This window comes from Protomyctophum parallelum (assembly GCF_964188405.1).
Source record: "Protomyctophum parallelum genome assembly, chromosome: 9".
NCBI classification, from domain to species: Eukaryota; Metazoa; Chordata; class Actinopteri; order Myctophiformes; family Myctophidae; genus Protomyctophum; species Protomyctophum parallelum.
This window is the reverse complement of record NC_139706.1, coordinates 17,446,966-17,469,610: the sequence shown is the minus strand read 5'-3', so window position 1 is coordinate 17,469,610 and position 22,645 is coordinate 17,446,966. Positions and strand designations below refer to the sequence as shown.

At 43.8% G+C, this 22,645-nt stretch overlaps 2 protein-coding genes across 14 annotated transcripts in view; one reads left to right on the top strand and one right to left on the bottom strand.

Annotated features, from left to right (window-relative positions):
- The window catches only part of nf1a (neurofibromin 1a), a 118,696-nt gene that overhangs the window by 18,686 nt on the left and 77,365 nt on the right, over positions 1-22,645 (bottom strand). For all 13 annotated transcript variants that reach the window (XM_083773862.1, XM_083773864.1, XM_083773868.1 and 10 more), the window contains 11 exons: positions 12,134-12,566; positions 11,305-11,645; positions 10,722-10,924; positions 9,839-10,032; positions 9,091-9,231; positions 5,659-5,938; positions 2,180-2,394; positions 1,333-1,394; positions 1,089-1,230; positions 771-872; positions 136-276 (listed from right to left, as the gene is read on the bottom strand). In XM_083773862.1, the coding sequence (XP_083629988.1) occupies positions 136-276; positions 771-872; positions 1,089-1,230; positions 1,333-1,394; positions 2,180-2,394; positions 5,659-5,938; positions 9,091-9,231; positions 9,839-10,032; positions 10,722-10,924; positions 11,305-11,645; positions 12,134-12,566 (2,254 nt within the window). The remainder of the gene's footprint in view (positions 1-135; positions 277-770; positions 873-1,088; positions 1,231-1,332; positions 1,395-2,179; positions 2,395-5,658; positions 5,939-9,090; positions 9,232-9,838; positions 10,033-10,721; positions 10,925-11,304; positions 11,646-12,133; positions 12,567-22,645) is intronic.
- LOC310864131 (uncharacterized protein) lies at positions 13,543-15,169 on the top strand. The gene is made up of 2 exons (XM_083772703.1): positions 13,543-13,668; positions 13,866-15,169. The coding sequence occupies exon 2, from the start codon at positions 13,879-13,881 to the stop codon at positions 14,545-14,547; it is 669 nt and encodes a 222-aa protein (XP_083628829.1). The 5' UTR covers positions 13,543-13,668; positions 13,866-13,878; the 3' UTR covers positions 14,548-15,169.

The window sequence follows — 22,645 nt, the reverse complement described above, 5'->3', positions numbered from 1 at the left end:
CTATGTCACAAAATATATATACATATTTTTTTTAGACTGGAGACTAGAGAGTATAGAGACAGGGAGAGGAGCCCTGTGTGTGTGTGTGTGTGTGTGTGTGTGTGTGTGTGTGTGTGTGTGTGTGCTTGCGTTAACCTTGTCATTGAAGACGCGATGCGTGTCCAAGGTGTGGAGGTTCTGCTCCATCAAGGCCGTTCCAGCAGAGTACAGGTTGATCTCATCCAGCTGAAGAACAGCCACAGCCACCCAGAACAAGGCCTTGTGCATGGGAGACTCCTGCAGTGACACACACACACACACACACACACACACACACACACACACACACACACACACACACACACACACACACACACACACACACACACACACACACACACACACACACACACACACACAGAGAGGATGTACCATGCCGTTGTCCATTAATCAATTAATCAATCAACTGAATTCTAACAATCTACAGTGATGAGTTTGGTGATGCATCACAAAATATTAAAAAAAGTTCTGTGTCGTCTCTAAAAGCCATTTTGACAGACAGCCACCTATGTTCTTGCACTGATCATTTCATAAACCTTATAAAGTAATCGGTACAAACGGTACCGTAAAGATTGCACAAAGGACAGATATTTAGATTTCCATTACATCGGTGGATTATGTGCAAAAATACAGAATACAGTTGTCTCTCATTTTCTTCTCTCGAAGGTTAAGAGCGGGATAAACAACGTGCACACGTCCATATGAAGTGTATACCAGCTGCATTACTGTACCTTGTTGAGGAGAGGCTGCAGCTTGGTCAGAGCAATGACGGTAGCCTCTATTAGCACCTGGCTGTTGTAATTATCTGGTCCCTTTAGACAGCTCTCTAAACCCTGAGAGAGACAGACAGAATGTGAGACGGAGGACAGATGAATTCATGCATTCATTAGACTGATGAATTGGAAGCTATAGGAGATTTTTGGTGTTTGCATTGAAAAAAACCTATAGACATCCAGCATGACAATGAATAGATACACGATACATGTCCAATTATAGTGTGTGTGCGTGTGTGAGAGTGTGTGTGAGAGAGAGAGAGAGAGAGCACAAACCCGGTCTATGCTGAGCAGAGGGCTGGCCTTGCTTAGAATGCGGATGATCTGTTTGATCTGTCCGTGAGACACTCGTTTACTGATGCAACCAAACACAACCAGGGCCCGGGGCTGAAGAGAGGGGTTGTACTGGAACGCAAACCTGGACACGGCAAAACACACACAAACACATTGTTTATGTCCTGGGATGTCTTTTTACAGTCATGTATATTATAAAACATATTAAGATATTAGAGGTCCATACTTTTGTGCGAGTTCTGTCCACTGGTCCAACCACTTGCATGCTGGTATGTCTCTCATACACGCCTAGTAGAGAAACGATGAAATTAATGTTCGACAATTAAAAATAATAATAAAACAAGTTTGGATTTAAAACTAAAATGGTCAAGGCTAGTACATGTGTGACATGTCTACATTGTGTGTGTGTGTGTGTGTGTGTGTGTGTGTGTGTGTGTGTGTGCGCGTGCGCGTGTGTGTGTTCGTGTCATTAAAACCCAATCCTATAATTTATATATTTTTAAAAATAACTTTTTTTCAAACATTTAAAAAAGGGGAAAAAATGAACTTGTAGATCTACTATTGCCTGAATTTTTGTGCAACACTGTTGTAAGTATTAAATAGGGTTTAAGTGGTTAATCACACATATATATTGTCAATATTATAAATAAAAAAGTGGTGCAACAGCACCCCTATTGGTACTCATCGGGACATGTGTTGGACATTATTTAAAAATAGCAGATCTACAAGCTCATAACGCGGCACCGAGTGACGTGCTACAGGCTTGTAGGTCTGCTATTTTTGGAAAATCGTGAAAATGTTGTGCAAATCTTTGAATACATATTCTTTCAGAGCAAACGTTTTTAACTCAAATCTTTGCTTCCGGGGGGTCAACTGAAACAACATATTTTCAGACAGGGGGGGTCAATTATATATAGTGTGGGGTCCTTGACATGAAATATTGAGCACCACAGATATAGAAACATGGGTATTTCAGAACCGTCAGGATTGAGAAAAGGATTTTTCTTGACAAGAATCAATTCATCTAAAACAAAGAAAATAAAAGTATAGTCGCAGCGCTCCCTCCTCCTCACCTCCATGATCTCCAGCAGAGCCTCAGTGACGGTCTCCAGGGACGAGAGGGCGAAGGTCTCCCTCTCGTACGAGCCCGGCGAGAACGAGCGGTCTCTGTAGCTGGAGCGGAAGGCGATGACCGCCGCCGACTTCACCTTGCTGATGCCAAACAGCAGGTAGAACTTGGGCAGCGAGAACTCCGTCAGGCTCAGCCGCAGCACCTGTTTGGTCTCCTCTGCAAAAGGGATTGAAACAAATGACACGGTTATTGCCAAGGAGAAAAATTACAATAGTCCTGACGTCACTCGCTGACCCCCCTGGTTCGCTGAAGTTTTTCCTCTATGGAGCGTAGCATTGGGTCATCTTAACGGTTTAAAGGACAACTTTAGTTTTTTTCAACCAAGGTTCATGTTTTAGGTTGTTATTAAAGAAAGTAAATGTGTCCATCTTTTTATTTATTTGCTGCTTTCTTTCGTTCTAGCGATTTTAGCTATTTTTGACAGGGGGGCAGGGGCATTCGAACATGGGGCTAAATATGTAAATCGTAAAAAAAAATAGCTATAAGATTGTGTAAAAAAAATACATATTTGTGTAATGCCCCCGCCCCTGTCAAAAATAGCTAAAACGAAAGAAAGCAGCAAATGAAAAAAATAATAACACTCATCTTTTACTTTCTCTAATAACAACCTAAAACATGAACCTTGGTGGAAGAAAACTAAAGGCTAAAGTTGTCCTTTAACTGCTTGTGACATAACGTTCCGCCATAAGGAATCCAACCGGCAACTGCTTCTGGCGTAATGTTCCGTCTGATAAGCTTTATTATTGATATCAAACCGGATCGCTGATTTCTATTATTTTTATAAAAAATTTGGCTTGGCCTTTCTTTCTTTAGCGATCCTAGACCGGGTTGCGCAACCGCGCTCCCGTCTGCCTCCCATTATACAGGCTGCTTAACACTAGGACGTCGGAGCAGCCGTTCTGACCGAATTTGAGATTTAAACGTTTATTTTCTTAGCCCAATAACTCCTAATCTATGGAGCTCTCCATGGTTTGGATAAAATGCCCGATGTTCGGAGGTCTTTGCTGATATCCGGTGGTTTAGATGGAAACATTGGCGCTTTCTAGAGCAAGGATGGCTTCATTTGCATAGCATTGACACTAATTATTTAGCATTAAAGATGGACGCTCCAAACAGGATGTCAGTGGAGTGTGTGCAGCATTGAAATAGGCTCGGCAGTCTGCGGTTGGCTCTGCGTCCAGCAGGAGGCAGTATAAGGGTTAATCAAATCAAACTGGTTGATATTTTTTTTTTAAGATTTTTTTTTGCGGCTTACGCCTTTATTGATTTTTTAAGGGATAGAAAGTAGGCTGACAGGAAACGGGAGAGAGATGGGGGGATGACATGCGGTAAAGGCCGTGTCGGGTCCGGGAGTCGAACCCGCGGCACACCGCGACTGGATCACCAGTCCGGTGCCCAGACCGTTACGCTACGGCCTGGGCCAAACTGGTTGATATTTAACCCACATTCTGACCTACGAGCTTGTAGGTCTGCTATTTTTGAAAAATCGTGAAAATATTTATTTCAGAAAACTGGAGGATTTAGAAGATTTTTTTTTAATTTCGAGGTCAGGCCAAAATGGATTCATCTATGAAATTAATTGACACCACGGTGGTAAAATGACCTAACAAGCAATGAAGCACAATAGACAGACAGGTGTCAGACGGCAGAACATATTGTACACTACATTCAAACAACTGACTCAACGAGAACATTACGAGAAGTGAAACATGCTCCATACACAAAATAAGCTGACAAATTGCCAACTGTGCAAATATCTACGTTCACAGCACAGACTGTAGGGCTGTCCCCTCCCGTTTTGTGGTTATTGAGTCGGACAGCAGGAAGACGGCCCAGACGACACAGGCAGTCAGGCACAGGAGAGCACATTTTCAAGACTTCCGAGACACAAACAGGCCAGCAAGGACATTTGTGACCAGATTTGACTGAGAGCCTGCCATCGTGCAAATTCCAGCTTTTCACCAGAGGAATCTTTTATTTATTTATTTTTTCCAAAATGAGTTAATAGCACAGGCAGACTCTTCACATACTAGAGCATGTCTGAAATAAGTGTCAGAGCTGAAATCGACATGTAAATATGAAATAAATGCTTAAACATGTAGCTAGGTGTAATGTTAGAGACCACAGAAGTGAACCTTTCAAGCCTGTTTTCTCAACTCGCCGTTTCTCTGCAAGACATTACTCTATTAAAGCGCAAATAACATGCATTTTAAAACGGCTTTTAATATTTAATATCATATTGTCTATGTCCATCAAAGTTATTTCTAATGGTTTGAGCCTCAATCACCACTCTGATATAACCAGGCCTTGTCATTTCTTTCTGGACTTTGAAAGCAGTTTTAGCTGCAATACCACAATGTCCTGAGGTGGTGGGGGTGCTGATATGCAGAATATTTAATATTTGAGTCATTATAATACTGATGCTAGAAAAAAACAGATTCGTTTCCATTCCATGCCAGCTTGGAAAATCAACAATGGTGGACATTGTAAACAAAGTGGAAATGCAAATTTGAAACTGAAGACTGAAGAAGGAGGAAATATACAAAGTAGGGTGACATTGATGACATCACGATGAGACCAAAATCAGTTGAGCTGTTCCTGAGAGCAATTTCCATTAAAGCACCTATATGATATGAAAGCCTGATTGTTCAAAATTGGTTATTTGTGGGGAGAGAAAACACATATGGGAGCCCCAAAAACACAAAATAAATTGAAAAAGTTGAATTTTATGTTATAGGTCCTTTAAGCCATATCTCTGAAACTGGTGGGTCAAACTGAACAACCAATATCTCAATTTGAAGCTATGATTCCCTGCTTCGACATGAAAATAATAATAATAATTAAAAAATAATCCAATGGCCCTCAGTCAAAATTCTGTCACATGTACCGATCATGAGAAATCATAGTATAGAGCAGGAACAGCATGACTCACCACCAGTGTTGTTTTTGGCAGCAAATTTCTATTTTAGTTTTAGTCATATATAGTCTCTACTCTCTTGAATAGTTTTCGTTTAGTTTTAGTCACATTTTAGTCACCCGGCATGTCTTATTGTTAGTCTAGTTTTAGTCAACTAAATGTCATAAGATTTTAGTCGACTAAATTTACAGGTGATTTAGTACTGAAATGTATATGTATATGCGTTTTATGTATATATATCATATCATATATTATGATATATGTATCGGCTATTTTCAGCATGCAACCAAGTGTAAAATGACTCATACTTGTCCACTAGTCCCTTCCTAACATTTTAGTCTAGTTTTTATTTGTTGACGAAATTGTAAATATATTTAGTCTAGTTTCAGTCATCATAGCTTAGTTTTCATTTAGTTTCCGTTTAGTTTTCGTCAGTGAAAAAAAAGGTAGTCGGCGAACATTCTTCGTCTTGGGTTTCAGTCGACGAAAACAACACTGCTCACCGCTGAAGTTGAGCTGGGAGCAGGTGCACAGGGAGTGGATGATGTTGATGACCAGGCCGTGGGTGGACGCGCGCAGCGAGAGCGGCCCGGTGGCCACCAGCAGCGTCACCACGTGGAACAGGTAGGGCAGGTGGGCCGCCACGTCCAGGGAGTTGTTGAACGACAGCATGAGCATGTACCGCGCCAGGATGGCGATGTCGTCCCACATCAGGTGCTGCTCCAGCGTGGGCGTGGGGGACAGGCAGGTCTTGTCGATGATCTTGCACATCCGACCGATGACCTGGGATCGAGAGAGAGACGGGGGGGGGGGGGGGGGGGTCAGTAGATGGCTTGTTTAACCCATTCTGAATCTTTGAATATATATTCTTTCAGAGCGAACGTTTTTTGCACCTGGGGGGGTCCCTGGAACAACATATTTTCAGATGGGGGTCGGAGGCTAATTGCATCTAATTTTGGAGGTCCTCGACATGAAAATGAAAACGACTGACGGAAACATGAGGTTTTTCAGGATTTAGAAGACATTTGTAGAATCCTCCTCAAGGTCGAAATGGGTTAATTGGCTGGAATTCAATATAGGCCTTTTCCTTCCTCGCTTATCATGCAAGGAGTGGTGTTTGGGTAGGGTCCGGGGGTCCAAGATACGGCCATGGCAGGCCCTAATGTAGCACTAATGGGTGCAGTATCCCGCTGACTTGGGGGTTTACCACCTTGATCCAGCCCCCACCTTCACTTAATGTGGCCCTCAGGTTAATGTCAGAATACTGATACAATATTGGTTTCAGCTGTTACAATTACACAACATGCAAACATGACCCACTTCAATTACTTCAATATAAATTAGTAGCTCATTGCTCAACAAGTATAATTAAAGGCATTTGAAATGACATAATTAATTTTCAGGATTCCAATTCAAAAACAGCAAAAAATAATTAAAGATTTCAATTCGATTATAGCAAAAATAGCCGCTCAATCGGCTATTTTTGCTACGAAAGTAATATATGGCCCTAGAGAGTGAGTGTGGAAATATAGTGGCCCTCTCCATCGTCAAAGTTGCCCACCCCTGATCCAGCCAATGAATTCTCTGAAAGTGTATAATAAATGCTTCTGTGATCACGCCAGGGGGTGCTCTCCCATAGGCGACACATTTAGTAAATAATATGAAGGAATAAACCACGTTTAGCAAGCAGCTGCGAGAGCAGGACAGGTTAAAAATTACAATTATGTCATATTTTAATAAATTCAGCTATTTTCAATTTCTAGCGAATCGGTCCTGAATGGATAGAGAGAGAGTTAACCGTGTGGTCGCCCCATCCATCCCTAATAATTGAATGCTGGTTTTAATATCTAATGACAAGGGTAAACATGGTTGTTATCCGTCAGGAAAATGTAATTGGTGTAAAGTCTGGGGTGACAGAGGCTGACAGGGACAGACAAGGGTCTATTGTGTCCAACAAGACTGGCCTGTCATGACATCAGTTGCGGCTGGCCATGCCATCCACATAAGAGACCGCCGTGTGGATAATATGAATATATAAAACACTGAAAACCCTATCACACACACCATAATCAACTTGATATCCTAAAATACTTTCCAATAAAGTATAAAATAATCCCCATAACATTTAGGCGAGGGGGGGGGACCCTGCATTTCAGCACCAATAGAGTGTCTGTTCATTTCTTCTGAGGAAAAACAACTTCACAATGGCTACCATTCACTGCCATTCCTTACAGTGTGCGACCATAATAGGAGCCGGGGCCTGGCTTTGCTATTGTTGCATCTGGGGCTGTGTGTGTGTGTGTTGCGTTTGTTTATCTCAGTGCGAGGGTGAATTGGGATCCAGAGCACACAGATAGATGATGGACATTGAGTGGAGGACGTCGTCACTTTGTATACTGTAACCACGGGAAAGGATTCACCGGGAAAGGGATAATTTGCCTCAAGTGGTAAGCGTACTTTCATTTAATTTGGGCAATAATTATCATTCAAGATCAAGATTAAATGCGTTACTTAGTGTACAGTATACTAATACTACACAACTGCTACTGCTACACAAGAATAAAAGTAACTGGTTCCGGATCCTCGACACTGTAAATACGCGATATTTAGAATTTCACTATAGTATTGGGACTAATCTATAGCTATAATAAAATCTGTTCCAGTGGGGGGGGGGGGGGGAGAAAAAAGCATTGATATGAAAATAATTTGTGATTAGACTGAAATGTAATAACAGTCAGTAGTATAATATAATACTGACTGTTTGACCATATTATGGTCAAACCGAAAAGTGTTTTAGTTCACTCATATCTGTTTGGGACACAGAGATCCCACGTCTTAATTAATAAATGGTTAAATAATATTCTAACAGTTTGTTCCTCTCTGATTGGCAGTATTTCTTTAAAAGTGCATATTTGTTTGTTACAAATCCCTTTTTTGTGAGCGGCTGATACAGTGCGTGTTTGTTAGAATGACCCAACCAATCACTGCAGACATATCTCCTCTGTAATCAAAGGGAAACTAATCTAATGTATACTCACTCGCACGATGGTGTCCCGCGACAAAAACAGCCACTCTACATGGACAAGCTCACAACTCGTCACGATGGGACACATTAGGAGCTTGCCGTTGTACGACTAAGTATAAATGATACTAATTATTTTAGGTGTATTTCTTTTTTTATGCTGTGTTCCCTTTTTCCTGTTTTTTAAGCCTAATGGGCTACCGATGATACTAATTGAGGCTCTGTTCCATTTAGTTTGCAGTGGTTCTAAAACTTTTTTTAATTTCAAGGACACCCCATAACTCTTGAGTGTACAAATGGAACCTTTTCATTTGTACACGCTCAAAGTTACACACCCTTACAGGGGCCATTTGGAACCCACTCAAGAACACTTTGAGAATTGAGACCCACTGTTTTTCACAGTGAGCCAACATGCACAATAGCAGCACCCTGACTCTGTTTGACCAGAATGGAATGGAGCCTTCATTAGCATCATCGGCAACACCTGTGAAGGAAGTAAGGAAGTGGACCAAGTTATTTCCAAAATGGCGTGTGTGTGTGTGCATACACAGTAGCCCATTTGGTGGCTAGCTACAGATAGTTCGAGAAGGAAAAAAAATCCCATGCACAAAATCTACCTCCTGTAAAGCCCTAACCACACCAAAGGGTCACCATGGAACTCCTTGGGTCAAAACGGTTCCAAGGAGTAAACGTTAAAAACGTCTTGACCCTTTGGGTGTGGTTTGGGCCATTGAATTCCATGCGTTGAATCACTAGGGTCAACGTGGGTCAACGTGCAACAAGACATATCACACCGCAGGGACAACGCTAAAACCGTCTTGACCCTTTGGTGTGGTTAGGGCTTAAAGAATAAGAACCAGGGGGGGGGGGGTTGCTAGTGTACACCTGATGAGTTCAGAGTGGACAGTCTCACCTTGCTGGAAACCAGTTTGACATTCCCTGAAGCCAGAGCCACCGCCGTGTCAGCCATGACCTCAGCCTTAATGGAGCCCAGACCCCCTGTGGCGCTGGTCTTTATGAAACTGTCCAGAACCACGTCCAACAGGTCCGTTATCTGAGGGTTAAAGTGGAGGCCAGAGGGAATGGGAAATGACAGAAATAAGCAGGGCAAAATGTCAAATATTTACCATCGGAATCTCAAAATCCACTTGAAATCTAAATGTGTGTTGAAATATGTCTTTCATTCTCCTCATCTGCAACGTATGACGGCCTCCCATCTTGAATGTAGTTCTTTGTAATCATATTTCATACGAGTTACTGGACGAGGAGGCATTTTGCATTAAGCAAATTCATGCTGTTTTACAGTGTTCCCCTGAGGGGAATTTATTTATTTTTTACGATTTTTGAAAAATCGTAAAAATCTTTGAATATATATCCTTTCAGAGCAACGTTTTTAACTCAAATCAAGTTTCTGGGGGGGTCCCTGGAACAACATACTTTCAGATGGCCGTCTGCGGCCAAATACAGATAATTCTGGGGGTTCTTGACATGAAAAAAGGTTGAGCACCCACTGATATAGAAACAGAGGTTTTTCAGAAATCAGTCAGGATTTTTTTGTAGAATCGGCTTCAGGTCTAAATGGGTTAAAAGAATGCAATGACTTTAGCGTCTTTAATATCTATGCAGAGGTTGAGAGAAGGTGTTAGGTATGAAGGCCCCACCTGTCCCAGGCTGCCCCAGATCTTGGCCTGGATGGAGGGGTACATCTGCTTCTCATTGATGGTCATGGTGATGAGCTTGTCCAAGATGGCCGTGACTCGCTGGCGCTTGGCGTCGTCGTTGTGCTTACAGAAGCGCACCAAGTTGAGCAGCCAGGGAGTCATGTACTCCAGACACAAGTGCTTCAGCTCAATACCTGACAAGACGCACGCACTCGTTACTCTAGAGTCAGACAGACATGACATAACATACTGTACAACAGAACATATGCCCTGAACAGCAAAATCACAGATTTCTCATCATTTGTTTCTCAGGCAATTCTCAGTATTGGAGCAGCAGGATACTTTAAATGTGATAGAGAGGATGACAATGGTACAATTCAAACCCGTCTTTCTTGACGGCCTGTCCCTATGTGGTACACTTTATTTAAGGGAAAATTGTCTTCCAACATCTCATGCCAAGACAAAACCTGATGTTTGGTGAAACAACACAGACTAAGTGTCATACAAGAATGTATGCACATCAAGGACAGACTGGGAGATAACATCAGCTCCACTGCCCTTGGGGCAGTGATGGAGCACCACCTGAAAATGGATGGACGCTGCAGCAGAGAGCAGGAGGGTGTCTGTGGACATGCATGAGTCTCGTCTTAAGTGGTGGTTTGTTCATCGAGTGAATGCATGGCCTGTGATTGAAAAGCGTGGGCGAGCGAGGAGTAGATGGTCTGCACCCTCGTGACAGCCACGTTGAGTGATACGCGACAGAAGGAGCACACCACACGGCTAGAGTGGGTATTCGTGTGTGCGTGCATTGTGTGTGCGTTACTGCCAGAATGCACATTTTGGCCCAAGACATGCTGAGTCACGCCACCACCAATCGACTCACTGGATTTGCTGAAGCCGGAGATGCACTCTTCCAGGAACTCCAGCGTCAGGTGCGGCTCGTTGGCGGCTAACGTCTTGCTGATGGACACTATGAACAGGGTGTTGTTGGCCGGGATGCACAGGCCCGACGTCTCCAGGAGCTGGCCCTCGATCTTCAGGTTGAAGGTGCAAGTTAAAGCACACAAGAGGTTGTAGGCTGCAGACCTGGAATAACAGTAAGGGACAGATAGGACTACTTCAGTGGATCCCGAGACATCATGAGAAGGAGACGCACATTATAATGTGGTTTTGGTTAGATTTACAAGCTCATAGCGCGGCACCGAGTGCCCTTTTTCTTGACATGAAAAAGGCTGAGCACCACCAACATAGAAACATGGGTTTTTCAGAAAACTGGCAGGATTTTAGAAGACATTTGTAGAATCGTTCCCAGGTCTAAATGGGTCAAGCCAAAACTTAACTGAACGTCATAGTGACAACATAAACCATGGTCAAACCGAGACGTAACCCACAGATTAAACATCCCAACTATGGCCAATAAATGGCCTCATACAGTGAAAACACACACAGTCCCTTCGAGTCCCAACCTGAGACTGGGGTCGGAGCTGCCCAGGTTCAGCAGGGCGATGTTCAGCAGGGTCCCGGGCACGTCCTTGGGTCTGATCTTGGTGTGCTGCGGGATGGAGTCGGGCTGCGACAGCTCCCAGCGCGTGCGGATGTGGATGATGGACTGGACGATGGCGTCGCACTCCTGGTGCATGAAGGTGAGCGGCGTGCCCTGGTTGGCCATGGTCAGCGTGAACTGGCTCTCGTCCACCAGGCAGATCTCCTCGATCTCCGAGGCGTAGTAGACGTCGTTGAGGAAGACGGGCTGGCCGAGGACGCGGGTCCGCTCAGCGGACGTCACCTGCACCGCCGACGAGCCCACCTGGCGATGGGTTACAGAGACGGGTTAACACATGTTGTGCACTTGTATTCTTTCAGAATGGCGATGTGGACCCCCCCCCATGTTAATTGGATGATTTTTCAACACAAAATATACCCATAGTAAAGTTCAGTAGAGTACCCAGCCTTTTTTGGACGATGTTTTTTTTTTTAAGTAAAAAAAAAAAGTGTGGGTGTCTATGGCTAACTAGAGTCACACATACTTTCACGATTAAATCAAATCGCCTTATAATCTTGTGAGAAACCAACAGACCACCTCTAAACCCACTTGGTTTAAAGTGCACCCAAACAAATCCAATCCAATCATGAAAATCAGGGCACTGAATACGTGACATTACCGGTACCTACCAACGGTAGAAGGCTTGTTCAGTACTCTGCTTTGTTCACCCTTTTAATACGTTGGTGGTTTGGCTTCTCTAACAACATTCAAAGGTCCATTCAAATACCCCTCCACCTGCCTCGGGGCATTACCTTAATGGAGACCTTGGTGTCTTTGTGGGCCAGCTTGAGGGCGTTGTGGAACACCTTGAGGTCTTCCTCCAGCGCCAGCGTGGCCGCGGGCAGCTTCTGCTGGTCGGGCTCAATGTGCTCGGCCAGCTTGCCCGGGGAGTCGATGAACTGGAGCCGCTTGCTGCCCTTCAGGCCCGTCAGGAGCCTCTCGTGGTACTTGGTGTACTCCCGCACCCAGGTGTTGCAGTTGTACACGTAGACGGCCGCCACGTTTTCGTAGGCGAAGCCCGGGAAGACCACGAACCACTTGGAGAGGAAGTCCGTCTTGAAGCGATTGCTGGGTCCCACGTGCGTCAGGTCCACCACGATCTCGTAGGGCTTGGCGTAGTAGGGCTTGAGGGTGAGGAGGACGTGGTAGATGAGCAGGTCGCCGTTGATCTGACCCGTTTTGAACCTGAAGACAGGACAAAAAAAATAATCAGTCAAATCAGCGAGCATCAAGCCTGTTAAAGCAGCGATGAAATGTTCTCATTTCAACATGAGTGGGTAAGCAATTTGAAAGCCTGCTCAAAACCCCTCCTTGCACATTTTATTTCTCTTTTTGAGCGGTCTCCATTAAAGGAGAATTCCATACTAAAAGGCTTTCTTACCTTTCTTTGTAGTTGTTACGTCCCCATCAAAGAGGTCCAGGTGTTATTTTGTGCAAAAGCTCCTTATTGGCTATTTCCCCTACCATAAACCCTAAATGAATTGCATTGAATTGAATGGGATGTATGGGGTGTTGTGCTAATTTGCTTATTTCCATCGCTCAAAATTATATTCTTTTTGTATATATCCTCTCTTCATAATGTAAATAATAACCCAAGCGGCACACTTTACTACTTATTTAGATGGAAATAAGTGAATTAGCACAACACCCCATACATCCCATTCAATTCAATGCAATTCATTTAGGGCTTATGGTAGGGGAAATAGCCAATAAGGAGCTTTTGCACAAAATAACACCTGGACCTCTTTGATGGGGACGTAACAACTACAAAGAAAGGTAAGAAAGCCTTTTAGTATGGAATTCTCCTTTAAGTGACTTTGTGTGTAGGTCTGTCTGAGTATGTGTGACCCATTGAACCCTGCAGCTGCACACTTGAGCAGATTGGCGCTCGCACACACACACACACACACACACACACACACGCACACACAATAACAACATTATAATATTTGCACCAGTTCGCACGGGTGTGATTCTTTATTTTAATGCCCGATTTGGAAGCAGCACTGAAATGGCCTGCTTTGTAGTAATTACATTACTTTTAGGTAATTCAATTGAAGACATTGTGTAAAACAAACAAGCATGTACAATGCTTCCTTCTTTATCTTGTTTCTCTTACAGAATGCATTTAAAGAGTGGTACCAAGATAGAGACCAACAAAAAATAACTTCGCTGAACAGATCCCTAGAGAAGGGACGAGAAGTGTGAGTCTGGTTTGCAGCAGGTGTCTCCTGTCTCCCGATATTCACACCACATCTTTCACTCAGCAACAGACCCAGAAATCAAGGTAAAAAAAATAATATATATATATTTTTTTTTATGAACTCGCTGAAATATTAATTCAAAAATTCTAAATGGAGAAAAATCTATCTTGGCAATGGATAGTCATCATCATAAACTCTTCAATTTGACTAGTTTGAACAGAAGTTTTAATGATTCTATCTTATTTTTTTCTTGCTTCGTTTTTTCCCCCTCCCATTACAGAACACAGAGCACAATGGAGAACTCTGCCATCTCGGTGTGCCTGTTCCTCCTGCTCAGACTGTCGGCGTCTCTCGTCACAGCAAACCAAAGCGGTGTAACATCACCACACCAGCCTTACGTCGACCCAACCGAAGCTCACGAGGAGAACTCCACCGCCGGCACAGGGACTCGTCCCGCTACCGCCGACCAGGCAGACCCCTTCTTCCCCGTCCCGGACAACGGCACCCGTGCCGACTGCCTGATCGACACCGAGATGGGGCTGATCGCCGTGGCCTCCGCCGGGGCGCTGATCCTCTGCCTCCTCGCCACGACCGTGGCCCTGGCCGGCCAGGTGTGCTACCTGCAGCGGCGGGCGTGCGCCGCCCCGCGCCGCTCCCGAAGCAAGGCGGACCTGGCGAGCGCCGCGGGGTACTGGGGCGCCGCCGCAGACCGCTCCAAGGCCGAGGGACTGGTGGGACCCTGCGACGCCAGCGTCATGCTGGAGGAGGTCAGGGCGGACAGGGAGGTGGAGGGCATGAGGAAACCAGGGGAGGCGCGGCCAGAGGCGGAGGTGGGGCTTCTGGAAGGCGTCGAGGAAAGCGACGGCCAGGAGGGGCCGCGGGCGCCGCGGGCGAGTTCCAGCTCCAGAGACTCGTGCATGGACAACCCCAGAGATCTGGAGGACATGCCCCTGGTTGTGTGAGGACGGAGCAACACCGTTGCCACACAGCACGGATGAGCAGATAAGGCAACAGCTGAGCTCCAGTCGGCGCAGAATCCAGGACAGCTCAGCAGTACACCTCCATGAAATTTTAATGAAATGTTCCATTTCTAATCTTACTATTTCATATCCCAGCAACATTGTCTTTTAAGATTATCTTTCATGGTTCATTTGGGTTGTGGGTAAATTTCACCCTGTATAATGGCATTAGATTGTTATTAGTGAATATGTTATGGATTTGATGTATGGTAGTGTCAATACTCAAATGTATTCATTTCTCATTTTTTGGACAAGGAGGACAAGGTTGGTCAGCGTAATAAGGATTACATTGGAATGTGTGTCAAGAATGCCAACTGCACAAGTTAATCGCACTCACATTTAAGGTTTTAGAATAATTAGCATGGGAGAGTGACTCATCTCAAATGGTCTCCTTGACAGCTGAACCCCAAGTGGAAGTGAAAATATTTTAACTAAATAGCCCAAGGGAGGTGTACATTTTCATTATATCAGATGCATACTGACAAAGCAAGCAACTTGATTTTATATTGATTATGTATAATCTTTAATAGATCTAGCAAAGGGGAACAACATTATACTAGCATTATGTTGTTGCTTGCAAACATCCAGACAAAACCACAGTACTTATGCATATTTTGTTCACTTTCAACATACATACACATTCTGCTTACATACTGTATAACAAATTAAAGCGACTAGATCAACTTTAGACACCCAAACGACAACAAGAGGGCAGTATAACGACAACCAGAACCGCAGACCGATTAAAGTCTCATATCTGAAGCCATCTCAATCCCTGTCCACGTTTTACACCCGAGTCCTTGTGCACGGCACTCCCAACTGTAGCGCGTGCATTTTTCAAAAGCTCCGTTGCTGCGACAGGCGAAGAGTCAGGGTCAAGTACATCCTTCAAACTCCTGTGCTGACCTTCACGCATCAGTAAACTGTTCTCTCAAGTCTTCACTCTACTGCAGACTTCCTTTTTGCAACTAAAGCTTCTAACTCTGCTCTATGTGGGTCCTAAATAATAAACCTTTGGATCTTTTTGAATAGTTGCTGGTTTCAAATCAATGGATGGATGGAAACGGTCGTCAAGCAATCGATGTGAGGCGAAGTGTTACTGAAAGACGTTGCTGGAGCAGATGTTAAAGACGCTTAATTGTTCATGCCGTTAAGCTAATCACATTGAGATAAAGATCTAATGACTGCCTGCTGAGTTGGCCTGAGGCAACCTCATGTCATTTCAATGGATGTCTATGAACTCAATTACTATTATCTGAACATGTCTAACATGCATGGGGATGTCAGAAAGACTATGAATTAGAATCTATGAATTATCATTAGACATAAAAAAAACTGTTTAGCATCATATTTAGCAAGCCCAGTATTTTGACATAGAATAATAATTGAGTTAAAATACAAAATATTGTAATGTCCAAGAAAAAAATTATTTTCATTGCAGGTGTTTTTAAAAGAGACACACCAACCTAACACATTTTGGGCGGGAACCCCTTTTGGTGTTTTAAACATAATTAATGTTAATAATTTAGCTATTGAAAAATAGCAGATCTGGCGCGCTACGAGCTTTTAGGTCTGCTAATTTTTTTTAATCGTTAAAATGTGCCTCAAATCTTTCCGAAAATTGTCATGATCTAGAAGATTTATTTTTTAATTTCGACGTCAGGCCTAAATGGGCTAACTGTACAGAACCCTGGTGGCTGGTGTACATGGACACATCACATACAGTACACAGTACTATATATAGATCTATAGTAGAGTTCTATTGATCCTGCAGGGGAATTTTAGTCGGCCAGAGCCAGCACAGCAGTTACAGGTACTGTGTAGACAGCACACACACGTGCACACACATGTGAACGCGTGCACGCACGCGCCATCAATTTTGCACCCTACTTAATTCCAACGCAATATAACAAAAACTATTTAATCTGTGGAGAAGTAGCCTCGGTACCAGGCTTTCATTTTTGTTGGTGGAAAAATTGAAAGCCTGGAGGAACGCATTGGCCGCTCTGGTCTAAAAGTGGGAGTCAACCCTTCCGGGTGGGCGTCGCTCCAAATGATGTGACGTAGCGCTGCACTAGGGGGGAGAGGAGGGGCCGGGGGTGACGGACAGATCGATGAGATCCAATCAGGGCGTGCGCAAATCTCAGCCGCGACACGCCCCTCTAGACCAGAAACCTAACACGTTAGCTCAGGCTAGTGGAGAAGAGGCGCACTTTGGCGCCCCTATAGGGATTTGCCACCCTGGGCATTTGCCCATACAGAATCATAGACAGATATTACACACACAGCCATACATCAGATGAGTATAGACGCAGACAGGGTATCGAACCATAAAGGCATAACTGTATCTCTCCATCCCTGTAGGTTTCTACAGAGCGGTGCTGGAGCACAGCAGAGCACAATACAACACACGACACAAGTTACACAACACAACACAACACAAGTTACACAACACAAGTTACACAACACAACACAAGTTACACAACACAGACGGGACATCTACACACGGTAGATGTCCCGTGTATTGGTGATGCAGAGGAACACACGCGAGCACACACGCACACACGCACGCAGGCAGGCAGGCAGGCACGCACAGAGCATTTTCCCAGTTTACCTAGTCGGTACATACTACAGTATAGGCCAGCCGTGCTTGTCGCCTATTGTCACATTTTTACTAAAATATGTATACATTCTGCTTTGTATATAGACAAAATCATAACACCATATGTGACCGGATATGCAGCCGCCCTGCGCACCTCCACCCGCTCCAGAGACCACATCACTCCAGTCCTCCGTGACCTCCACTGGCTCCCCATCAAACACAGAATTGAATTCAAACTACTCCTCACCACCTACATGTCACTGCACAACCTGGCTCCCCCCTACCTATCCGCCCTCCTCGATCCTCACGCACCATCCCGCTCAAAAGAAAAAAAAGAAAAAAAAAGTGATGTCACACGCATATCCTCTATTCATTAACTGGAATTGCCGTTAAGCAGAAATCAATATGCCATCAGGCCACAATGGTAAACGAAACAGGTATTTTGGTCTTCCACGATGAATAATAATAAAGTGTAAATCTATTTATATTGAGGAAAGTGAGATGGGGTGAAACATTTCTTCCTTGGAGACACTCAAGGCCTAGACTTTTAAACTGAGTTCTTGAAGCGGTTTGTCAGCTCAAACAAGTCTAGGAAAACGGTTTCATAGCGGATATAATGGTAAAGTAAGTGTAACGGACTTTCTAATGTTTATAGTTTAACTATAAATACGCGCAGACGATATGTATGATGTATGAAATTGCTCAAATAATAGTGAATATTAAACATTAAAATGGAAATGCAACGGGCCCGGGGCGGTTAGCTCAACCGTCTGGGCACCTAGGCTGCCAAGCCAACCGGACGGCGTGCTGCGGGTTCAACTCCCGATCCCGACAGCCTTTGCTGCGTGTCACTACCCATCTCTCTCCCCCTTTCCTTTTCATTACTGTACCACTACCCTATCAAAAAAGGCCCAAAAATATATTTAAAAAAATAAAGGAAATGCAATGCACACGACAAATTAAAACTTGTTCAAGGGGCCCACAACTCCACAGGTTTGTGCTTCATCTCTCTACATGGTATACACTTTCAGAGAGAACAGGTGGCTTCTGATGTTACGCCACACCGTCAGATCTGAATGTGACAAACGGTTTACGCCACACAGTGAGTCAATGTGCAGAGCACACCCCAGGATACAGAATTCTAGAGGTGACGGTCTATTTTTACTTCAGACGTAAGTGTGCTGTAACACTTACACTTCCTGTAAATGAGGCAAAAGTCCTCAACTCTCCCTCCTTGGTGCTTTAACTCAACATGAGGTGGACAACTGAAGAACTATTTGTACTTTCACACATACCGGAATAAGACCACTACTGTGCCCTGTACAGGTTTTGGTAAGTAATTTCTTCTTTGGGTTAATATTTTCATTCCCCCCCCCCCCCTCAATAATGGCACATTATGGCAGAAGTTACCACCACTTATCAGCCAAATGCTGACAATTTATTTTGCTAAATTCATTCTACCAGTCACATGCACAGTAACAAATTTAACTTGAATTTTGGAATTTATCAGCTATTGTGGTAGTACATGAATAACACCGTCTTGAATATATGTAGAACGGCTAGAGCCAACACTGGGGCGAGGTGGCCGCCGCAAGACTTCTAAAAACGTTAGCCGGGCATAATTTAGTAACTACGTGAGGATAAATGCTTATTTGTACATGTGGGGTGGACACCCAAGCACAAGTGGTGTAAATCCTTCCAAATTAATCTTAGTTCAGTATTAGGAGGAATACAACCTTGTTCTGTATTCTATGTCTGCATACCAAGGTTAATTTATTGATGAAAAACACATTGTTTAAAGCTTCAGAGCATACAATGAGTGAACCACTTGTATTGGCCGTATGGCTGCAACACCCTGGGTCAGATTCCGGCCTTTATTGACCATTACTACACGTCATACTTTCTCGTTATCACCAATAGTCTGACTTTCTACACCGTCTTGTTATCCTAAAAAGGGAGGGAAACAAGTGCAAACCTATATATATTAAGGAAAAAGCGATGCATTAAAGGAGAATTCCATACTAGAAGGCTTTCTTACCTTTATTTGTAGTTGTTACGTCCCCACCAAAGAGGTCCAGGTGTTATTTTGTGCAAAAGCTCCTTATTGGCTATTTCCCCTACCATAAGCCCTAAATGAATTGCATTGAATTTAATGGGAATTGAATGGGGCTATGGGGTGTTGTGCTAATTCATTTTTTTAAATATATATATATATCCTCTCTTCATAATGTAAATAATATCCCAAGCGGCACACTTTACTACTTATTTTGATGGAAATAAGCGAATTAGCACAACACCCCATAGCCCCATTCAATTCAATGCAATTCATTGAGGGCTTATGGTAGGGGAAAGAGCCAATAAGGAGCTTTTGCACCAAATAACACCTGGACCTCTTTGGTGGGGACATAATGACTACAAAGAAAGGTAAGAAAGCATTCTAGCATGGAATTCTCCTTTAAATCTACCCCACATGGAACTTTAAAATACAATGCCTAGTGACCAAAATGGCACTGTATGTGGGTGTATACATGCGTGCGTGTATGTGATCAGGTTTTTTTTTAATTATTATTAAATTTTAATATATATATTTGGTTTTTTTTACCTTGCGTTCTTTCTTCCTCTCTCCCACCGTGTTATGATCTGTTCTGTTGTGTTATGTTATGTTGAAGAAAAACCCAATAATAATTAAAAAAAAATATATATATATATATATATATATATATATATGTATATATATATATACATATACATACCCACACAATGCCTACATACAGTAGCTGCATTTTGAGGAAATGACGATAGGCATTAGGTTTCAGAACACTGGCCTTTTTGCACCATCTCTTGCACCATTTCTTCATGAGACAGCATGTTTATAGATCCCCTATCAAGCCTAAATGACTAAATATATTATTTTCCTTTCTTTCTCAGCTACCGAGACAAAGCAGGAACCCGTCAGAAAAGAGAACAAAAGCATGAAGGGACTGTATTTTGTGTGCGCTGTGTGTCTGTGGCTGCTGCCACACAGACTACATGGCACAGCCACAGGGACAACGGCACAGGCACTTAACATCACACATTTTACTGACACTGGGGTAACTGTGAGCGAAACAAGACAGCCAAACACGGCCCAGCAACAAAACACCTCTGCATCACAGGTTAACGACTACCTCTCAACAAAGAACACGGTCATGACTAAATCATTGTCAACAGGTCTTTCCACAAAAATTGGCCCAACACCACCAGCATTAACTACTAGAGCAACATACTCCAGCAGCTTCTCCCCAAAAAAAGGTGCAGACAAGACCGTCTCCCCAACAAAAGGTACAGACAAGACCGTCTCCCCAACAAAAGGTACAGACAAGACCGTCTCCCCAACAAAAGGTACAGACAAGACCACCGTTTCCCCAACAAAAGGTACAGACAAGACCAGCGTCTCCCCAACAAAAGGTACAGACAAGACCACCGTTTCCCCAACAAAAGGTACAGACAAGACCACCGTTTCCCCAACAAAAGGTACAGACAAGACGACCGTCTCCCCAACAAAAGGTACAGACAAGACCACTGTCTCCCCAACAAAAGGTACAGACAAGACCGTCTCCCCAACAAAAGGTACAGACAAGACCACTGTCTCCCCAACAAAAGGTACAGACAAGACCGTCTCCCCAACAAAAGGTACAGACAAGACCACCGTCTCCCCAACAAAAGGTACAGACAAGACCACTGTCTCCCCAACAAAAGGTACAGACAAGACCACCGTCTCCCCAACAAAAGGTACAGACAAGACAGTCTCCCCTGCTGAAAATGACTCAAGTAGATCCAAAACATTGAGTACTCCATCACCAGTGCCAAAAAATGCGAACTGTCATGGTAGAATAGCGGCAGTGCTGATAGGTGCGGCACTGGCGCTGATGATGCTTGGCTTTCTTCTGATCTACGTGAAGAAACGTAAACTCAGAAAGCAGCGGATGGTCACGGCGGACTGGGCTGGCCCTTGTCCATTTATCAACAACGGACCGGACAATAATGGCGAAGTGCAACGGAGGTCATCCAATCGTATCTCTTTTTCCGGTTTCCTGCCACAGAGGCTCTCCAAGAGGCTGTCCTTGTTCAAGGACATGGAAATGGGGCAAGAGTTGCAGGAAATCACCCCAGTGACGACGTTTCGGAGGAAGGTGGATGACGAGGAGGAAAATGCAAGCAATGGGACCGCTGTGGTCGTTTTAGAGGAGACACGGCAGCAGAAAACCCACAACACAGAGAGAATTCCCTCACTCGCGCCTCCTGCATCCCCGTTAGTGGACGTTGACCTTCGGGCACCTGCGCCTCCTGCAGCCCCTTTAGTGGACGTCGACCTTGGGGAGGAGCATTCTGAAGTGTCTTCTCCGGTAGGATCATCAACGAATGAACCCTCGTCCATACCTCCACCTGCTGCAGCCCCTTCAGTGGATGTCGACTTCAGGGAAGAAGAGCGTTCCACAACTTCCCCGGCTCCTCCCGATGCCACAGGGGATGACACTCCATTGCCACAGGTTGATGGACCAATGCCACACTTGGATGAGCCCAACCCGAGTCTGCCCCCCTCATCGGATTCAGCAGTTAACGTCACTGCGCCAGATCAACCTTCATTGGTTTCCACATAGCAAAACACAGGAAACACATATGTGCATCCTTGAACAAACCAAAACCAAAAGCACAGCACACCGATACCTATCAATGTCGCCACTGCAAATAGGGACACAAATTGACATTTTGTTCTTTAACTGGAGATAATTACATTTTTTTTTACAGGTTGAGTAATTTATTAATTTTGTTACACCTTTGAAATGTGTAATAAGTTGAAAAGGTTTAGTCAAAACTTTAATCCATTAAAGCCAGGAAATAGTGACCAATGTGTTTGTAAGGGTGTCTACTAACATATCCCACATTGGTTTCCATTCAACCACTCTAGGGGAATTTTTGACAACTGCTGAAAGTTGGGGTATCATCAACAATATATGGCAAAATATTCTAAATTTCATTGTACTTTAAGTAGCATGTGATGTGGTGTTTTTTGTGATTCTGAACCCATTCCAAGCATTAGTTTTGCACGAAAAAGACTCCTTGGGCTAAATTCGGCCATAGCCCAAATGTGCTGACCTCATCACAATTGTGATGACAGCTATGTCCGTTTTTAGCCCAAGGAGTTTGTTGTGCAAAATTAATGCTTGGAATGGATGCTTCAGAATCATGGAAACCCCCTAGTTTGACACGTCACATGCTACTTAAAGCATAATGAAATTTAGAACATTGTGCCGTTATATTGGTTATTCCCCTAGGGTGGATGAATAGAAACCAATGTGGGATATGTTAGTAGACACCTTTACAAACACATTGGTGAAGACAATTCTTGGTAATAAGTTTATTCCCACCCGTGTCATTTTAGGATTCAGAAAAGTGATT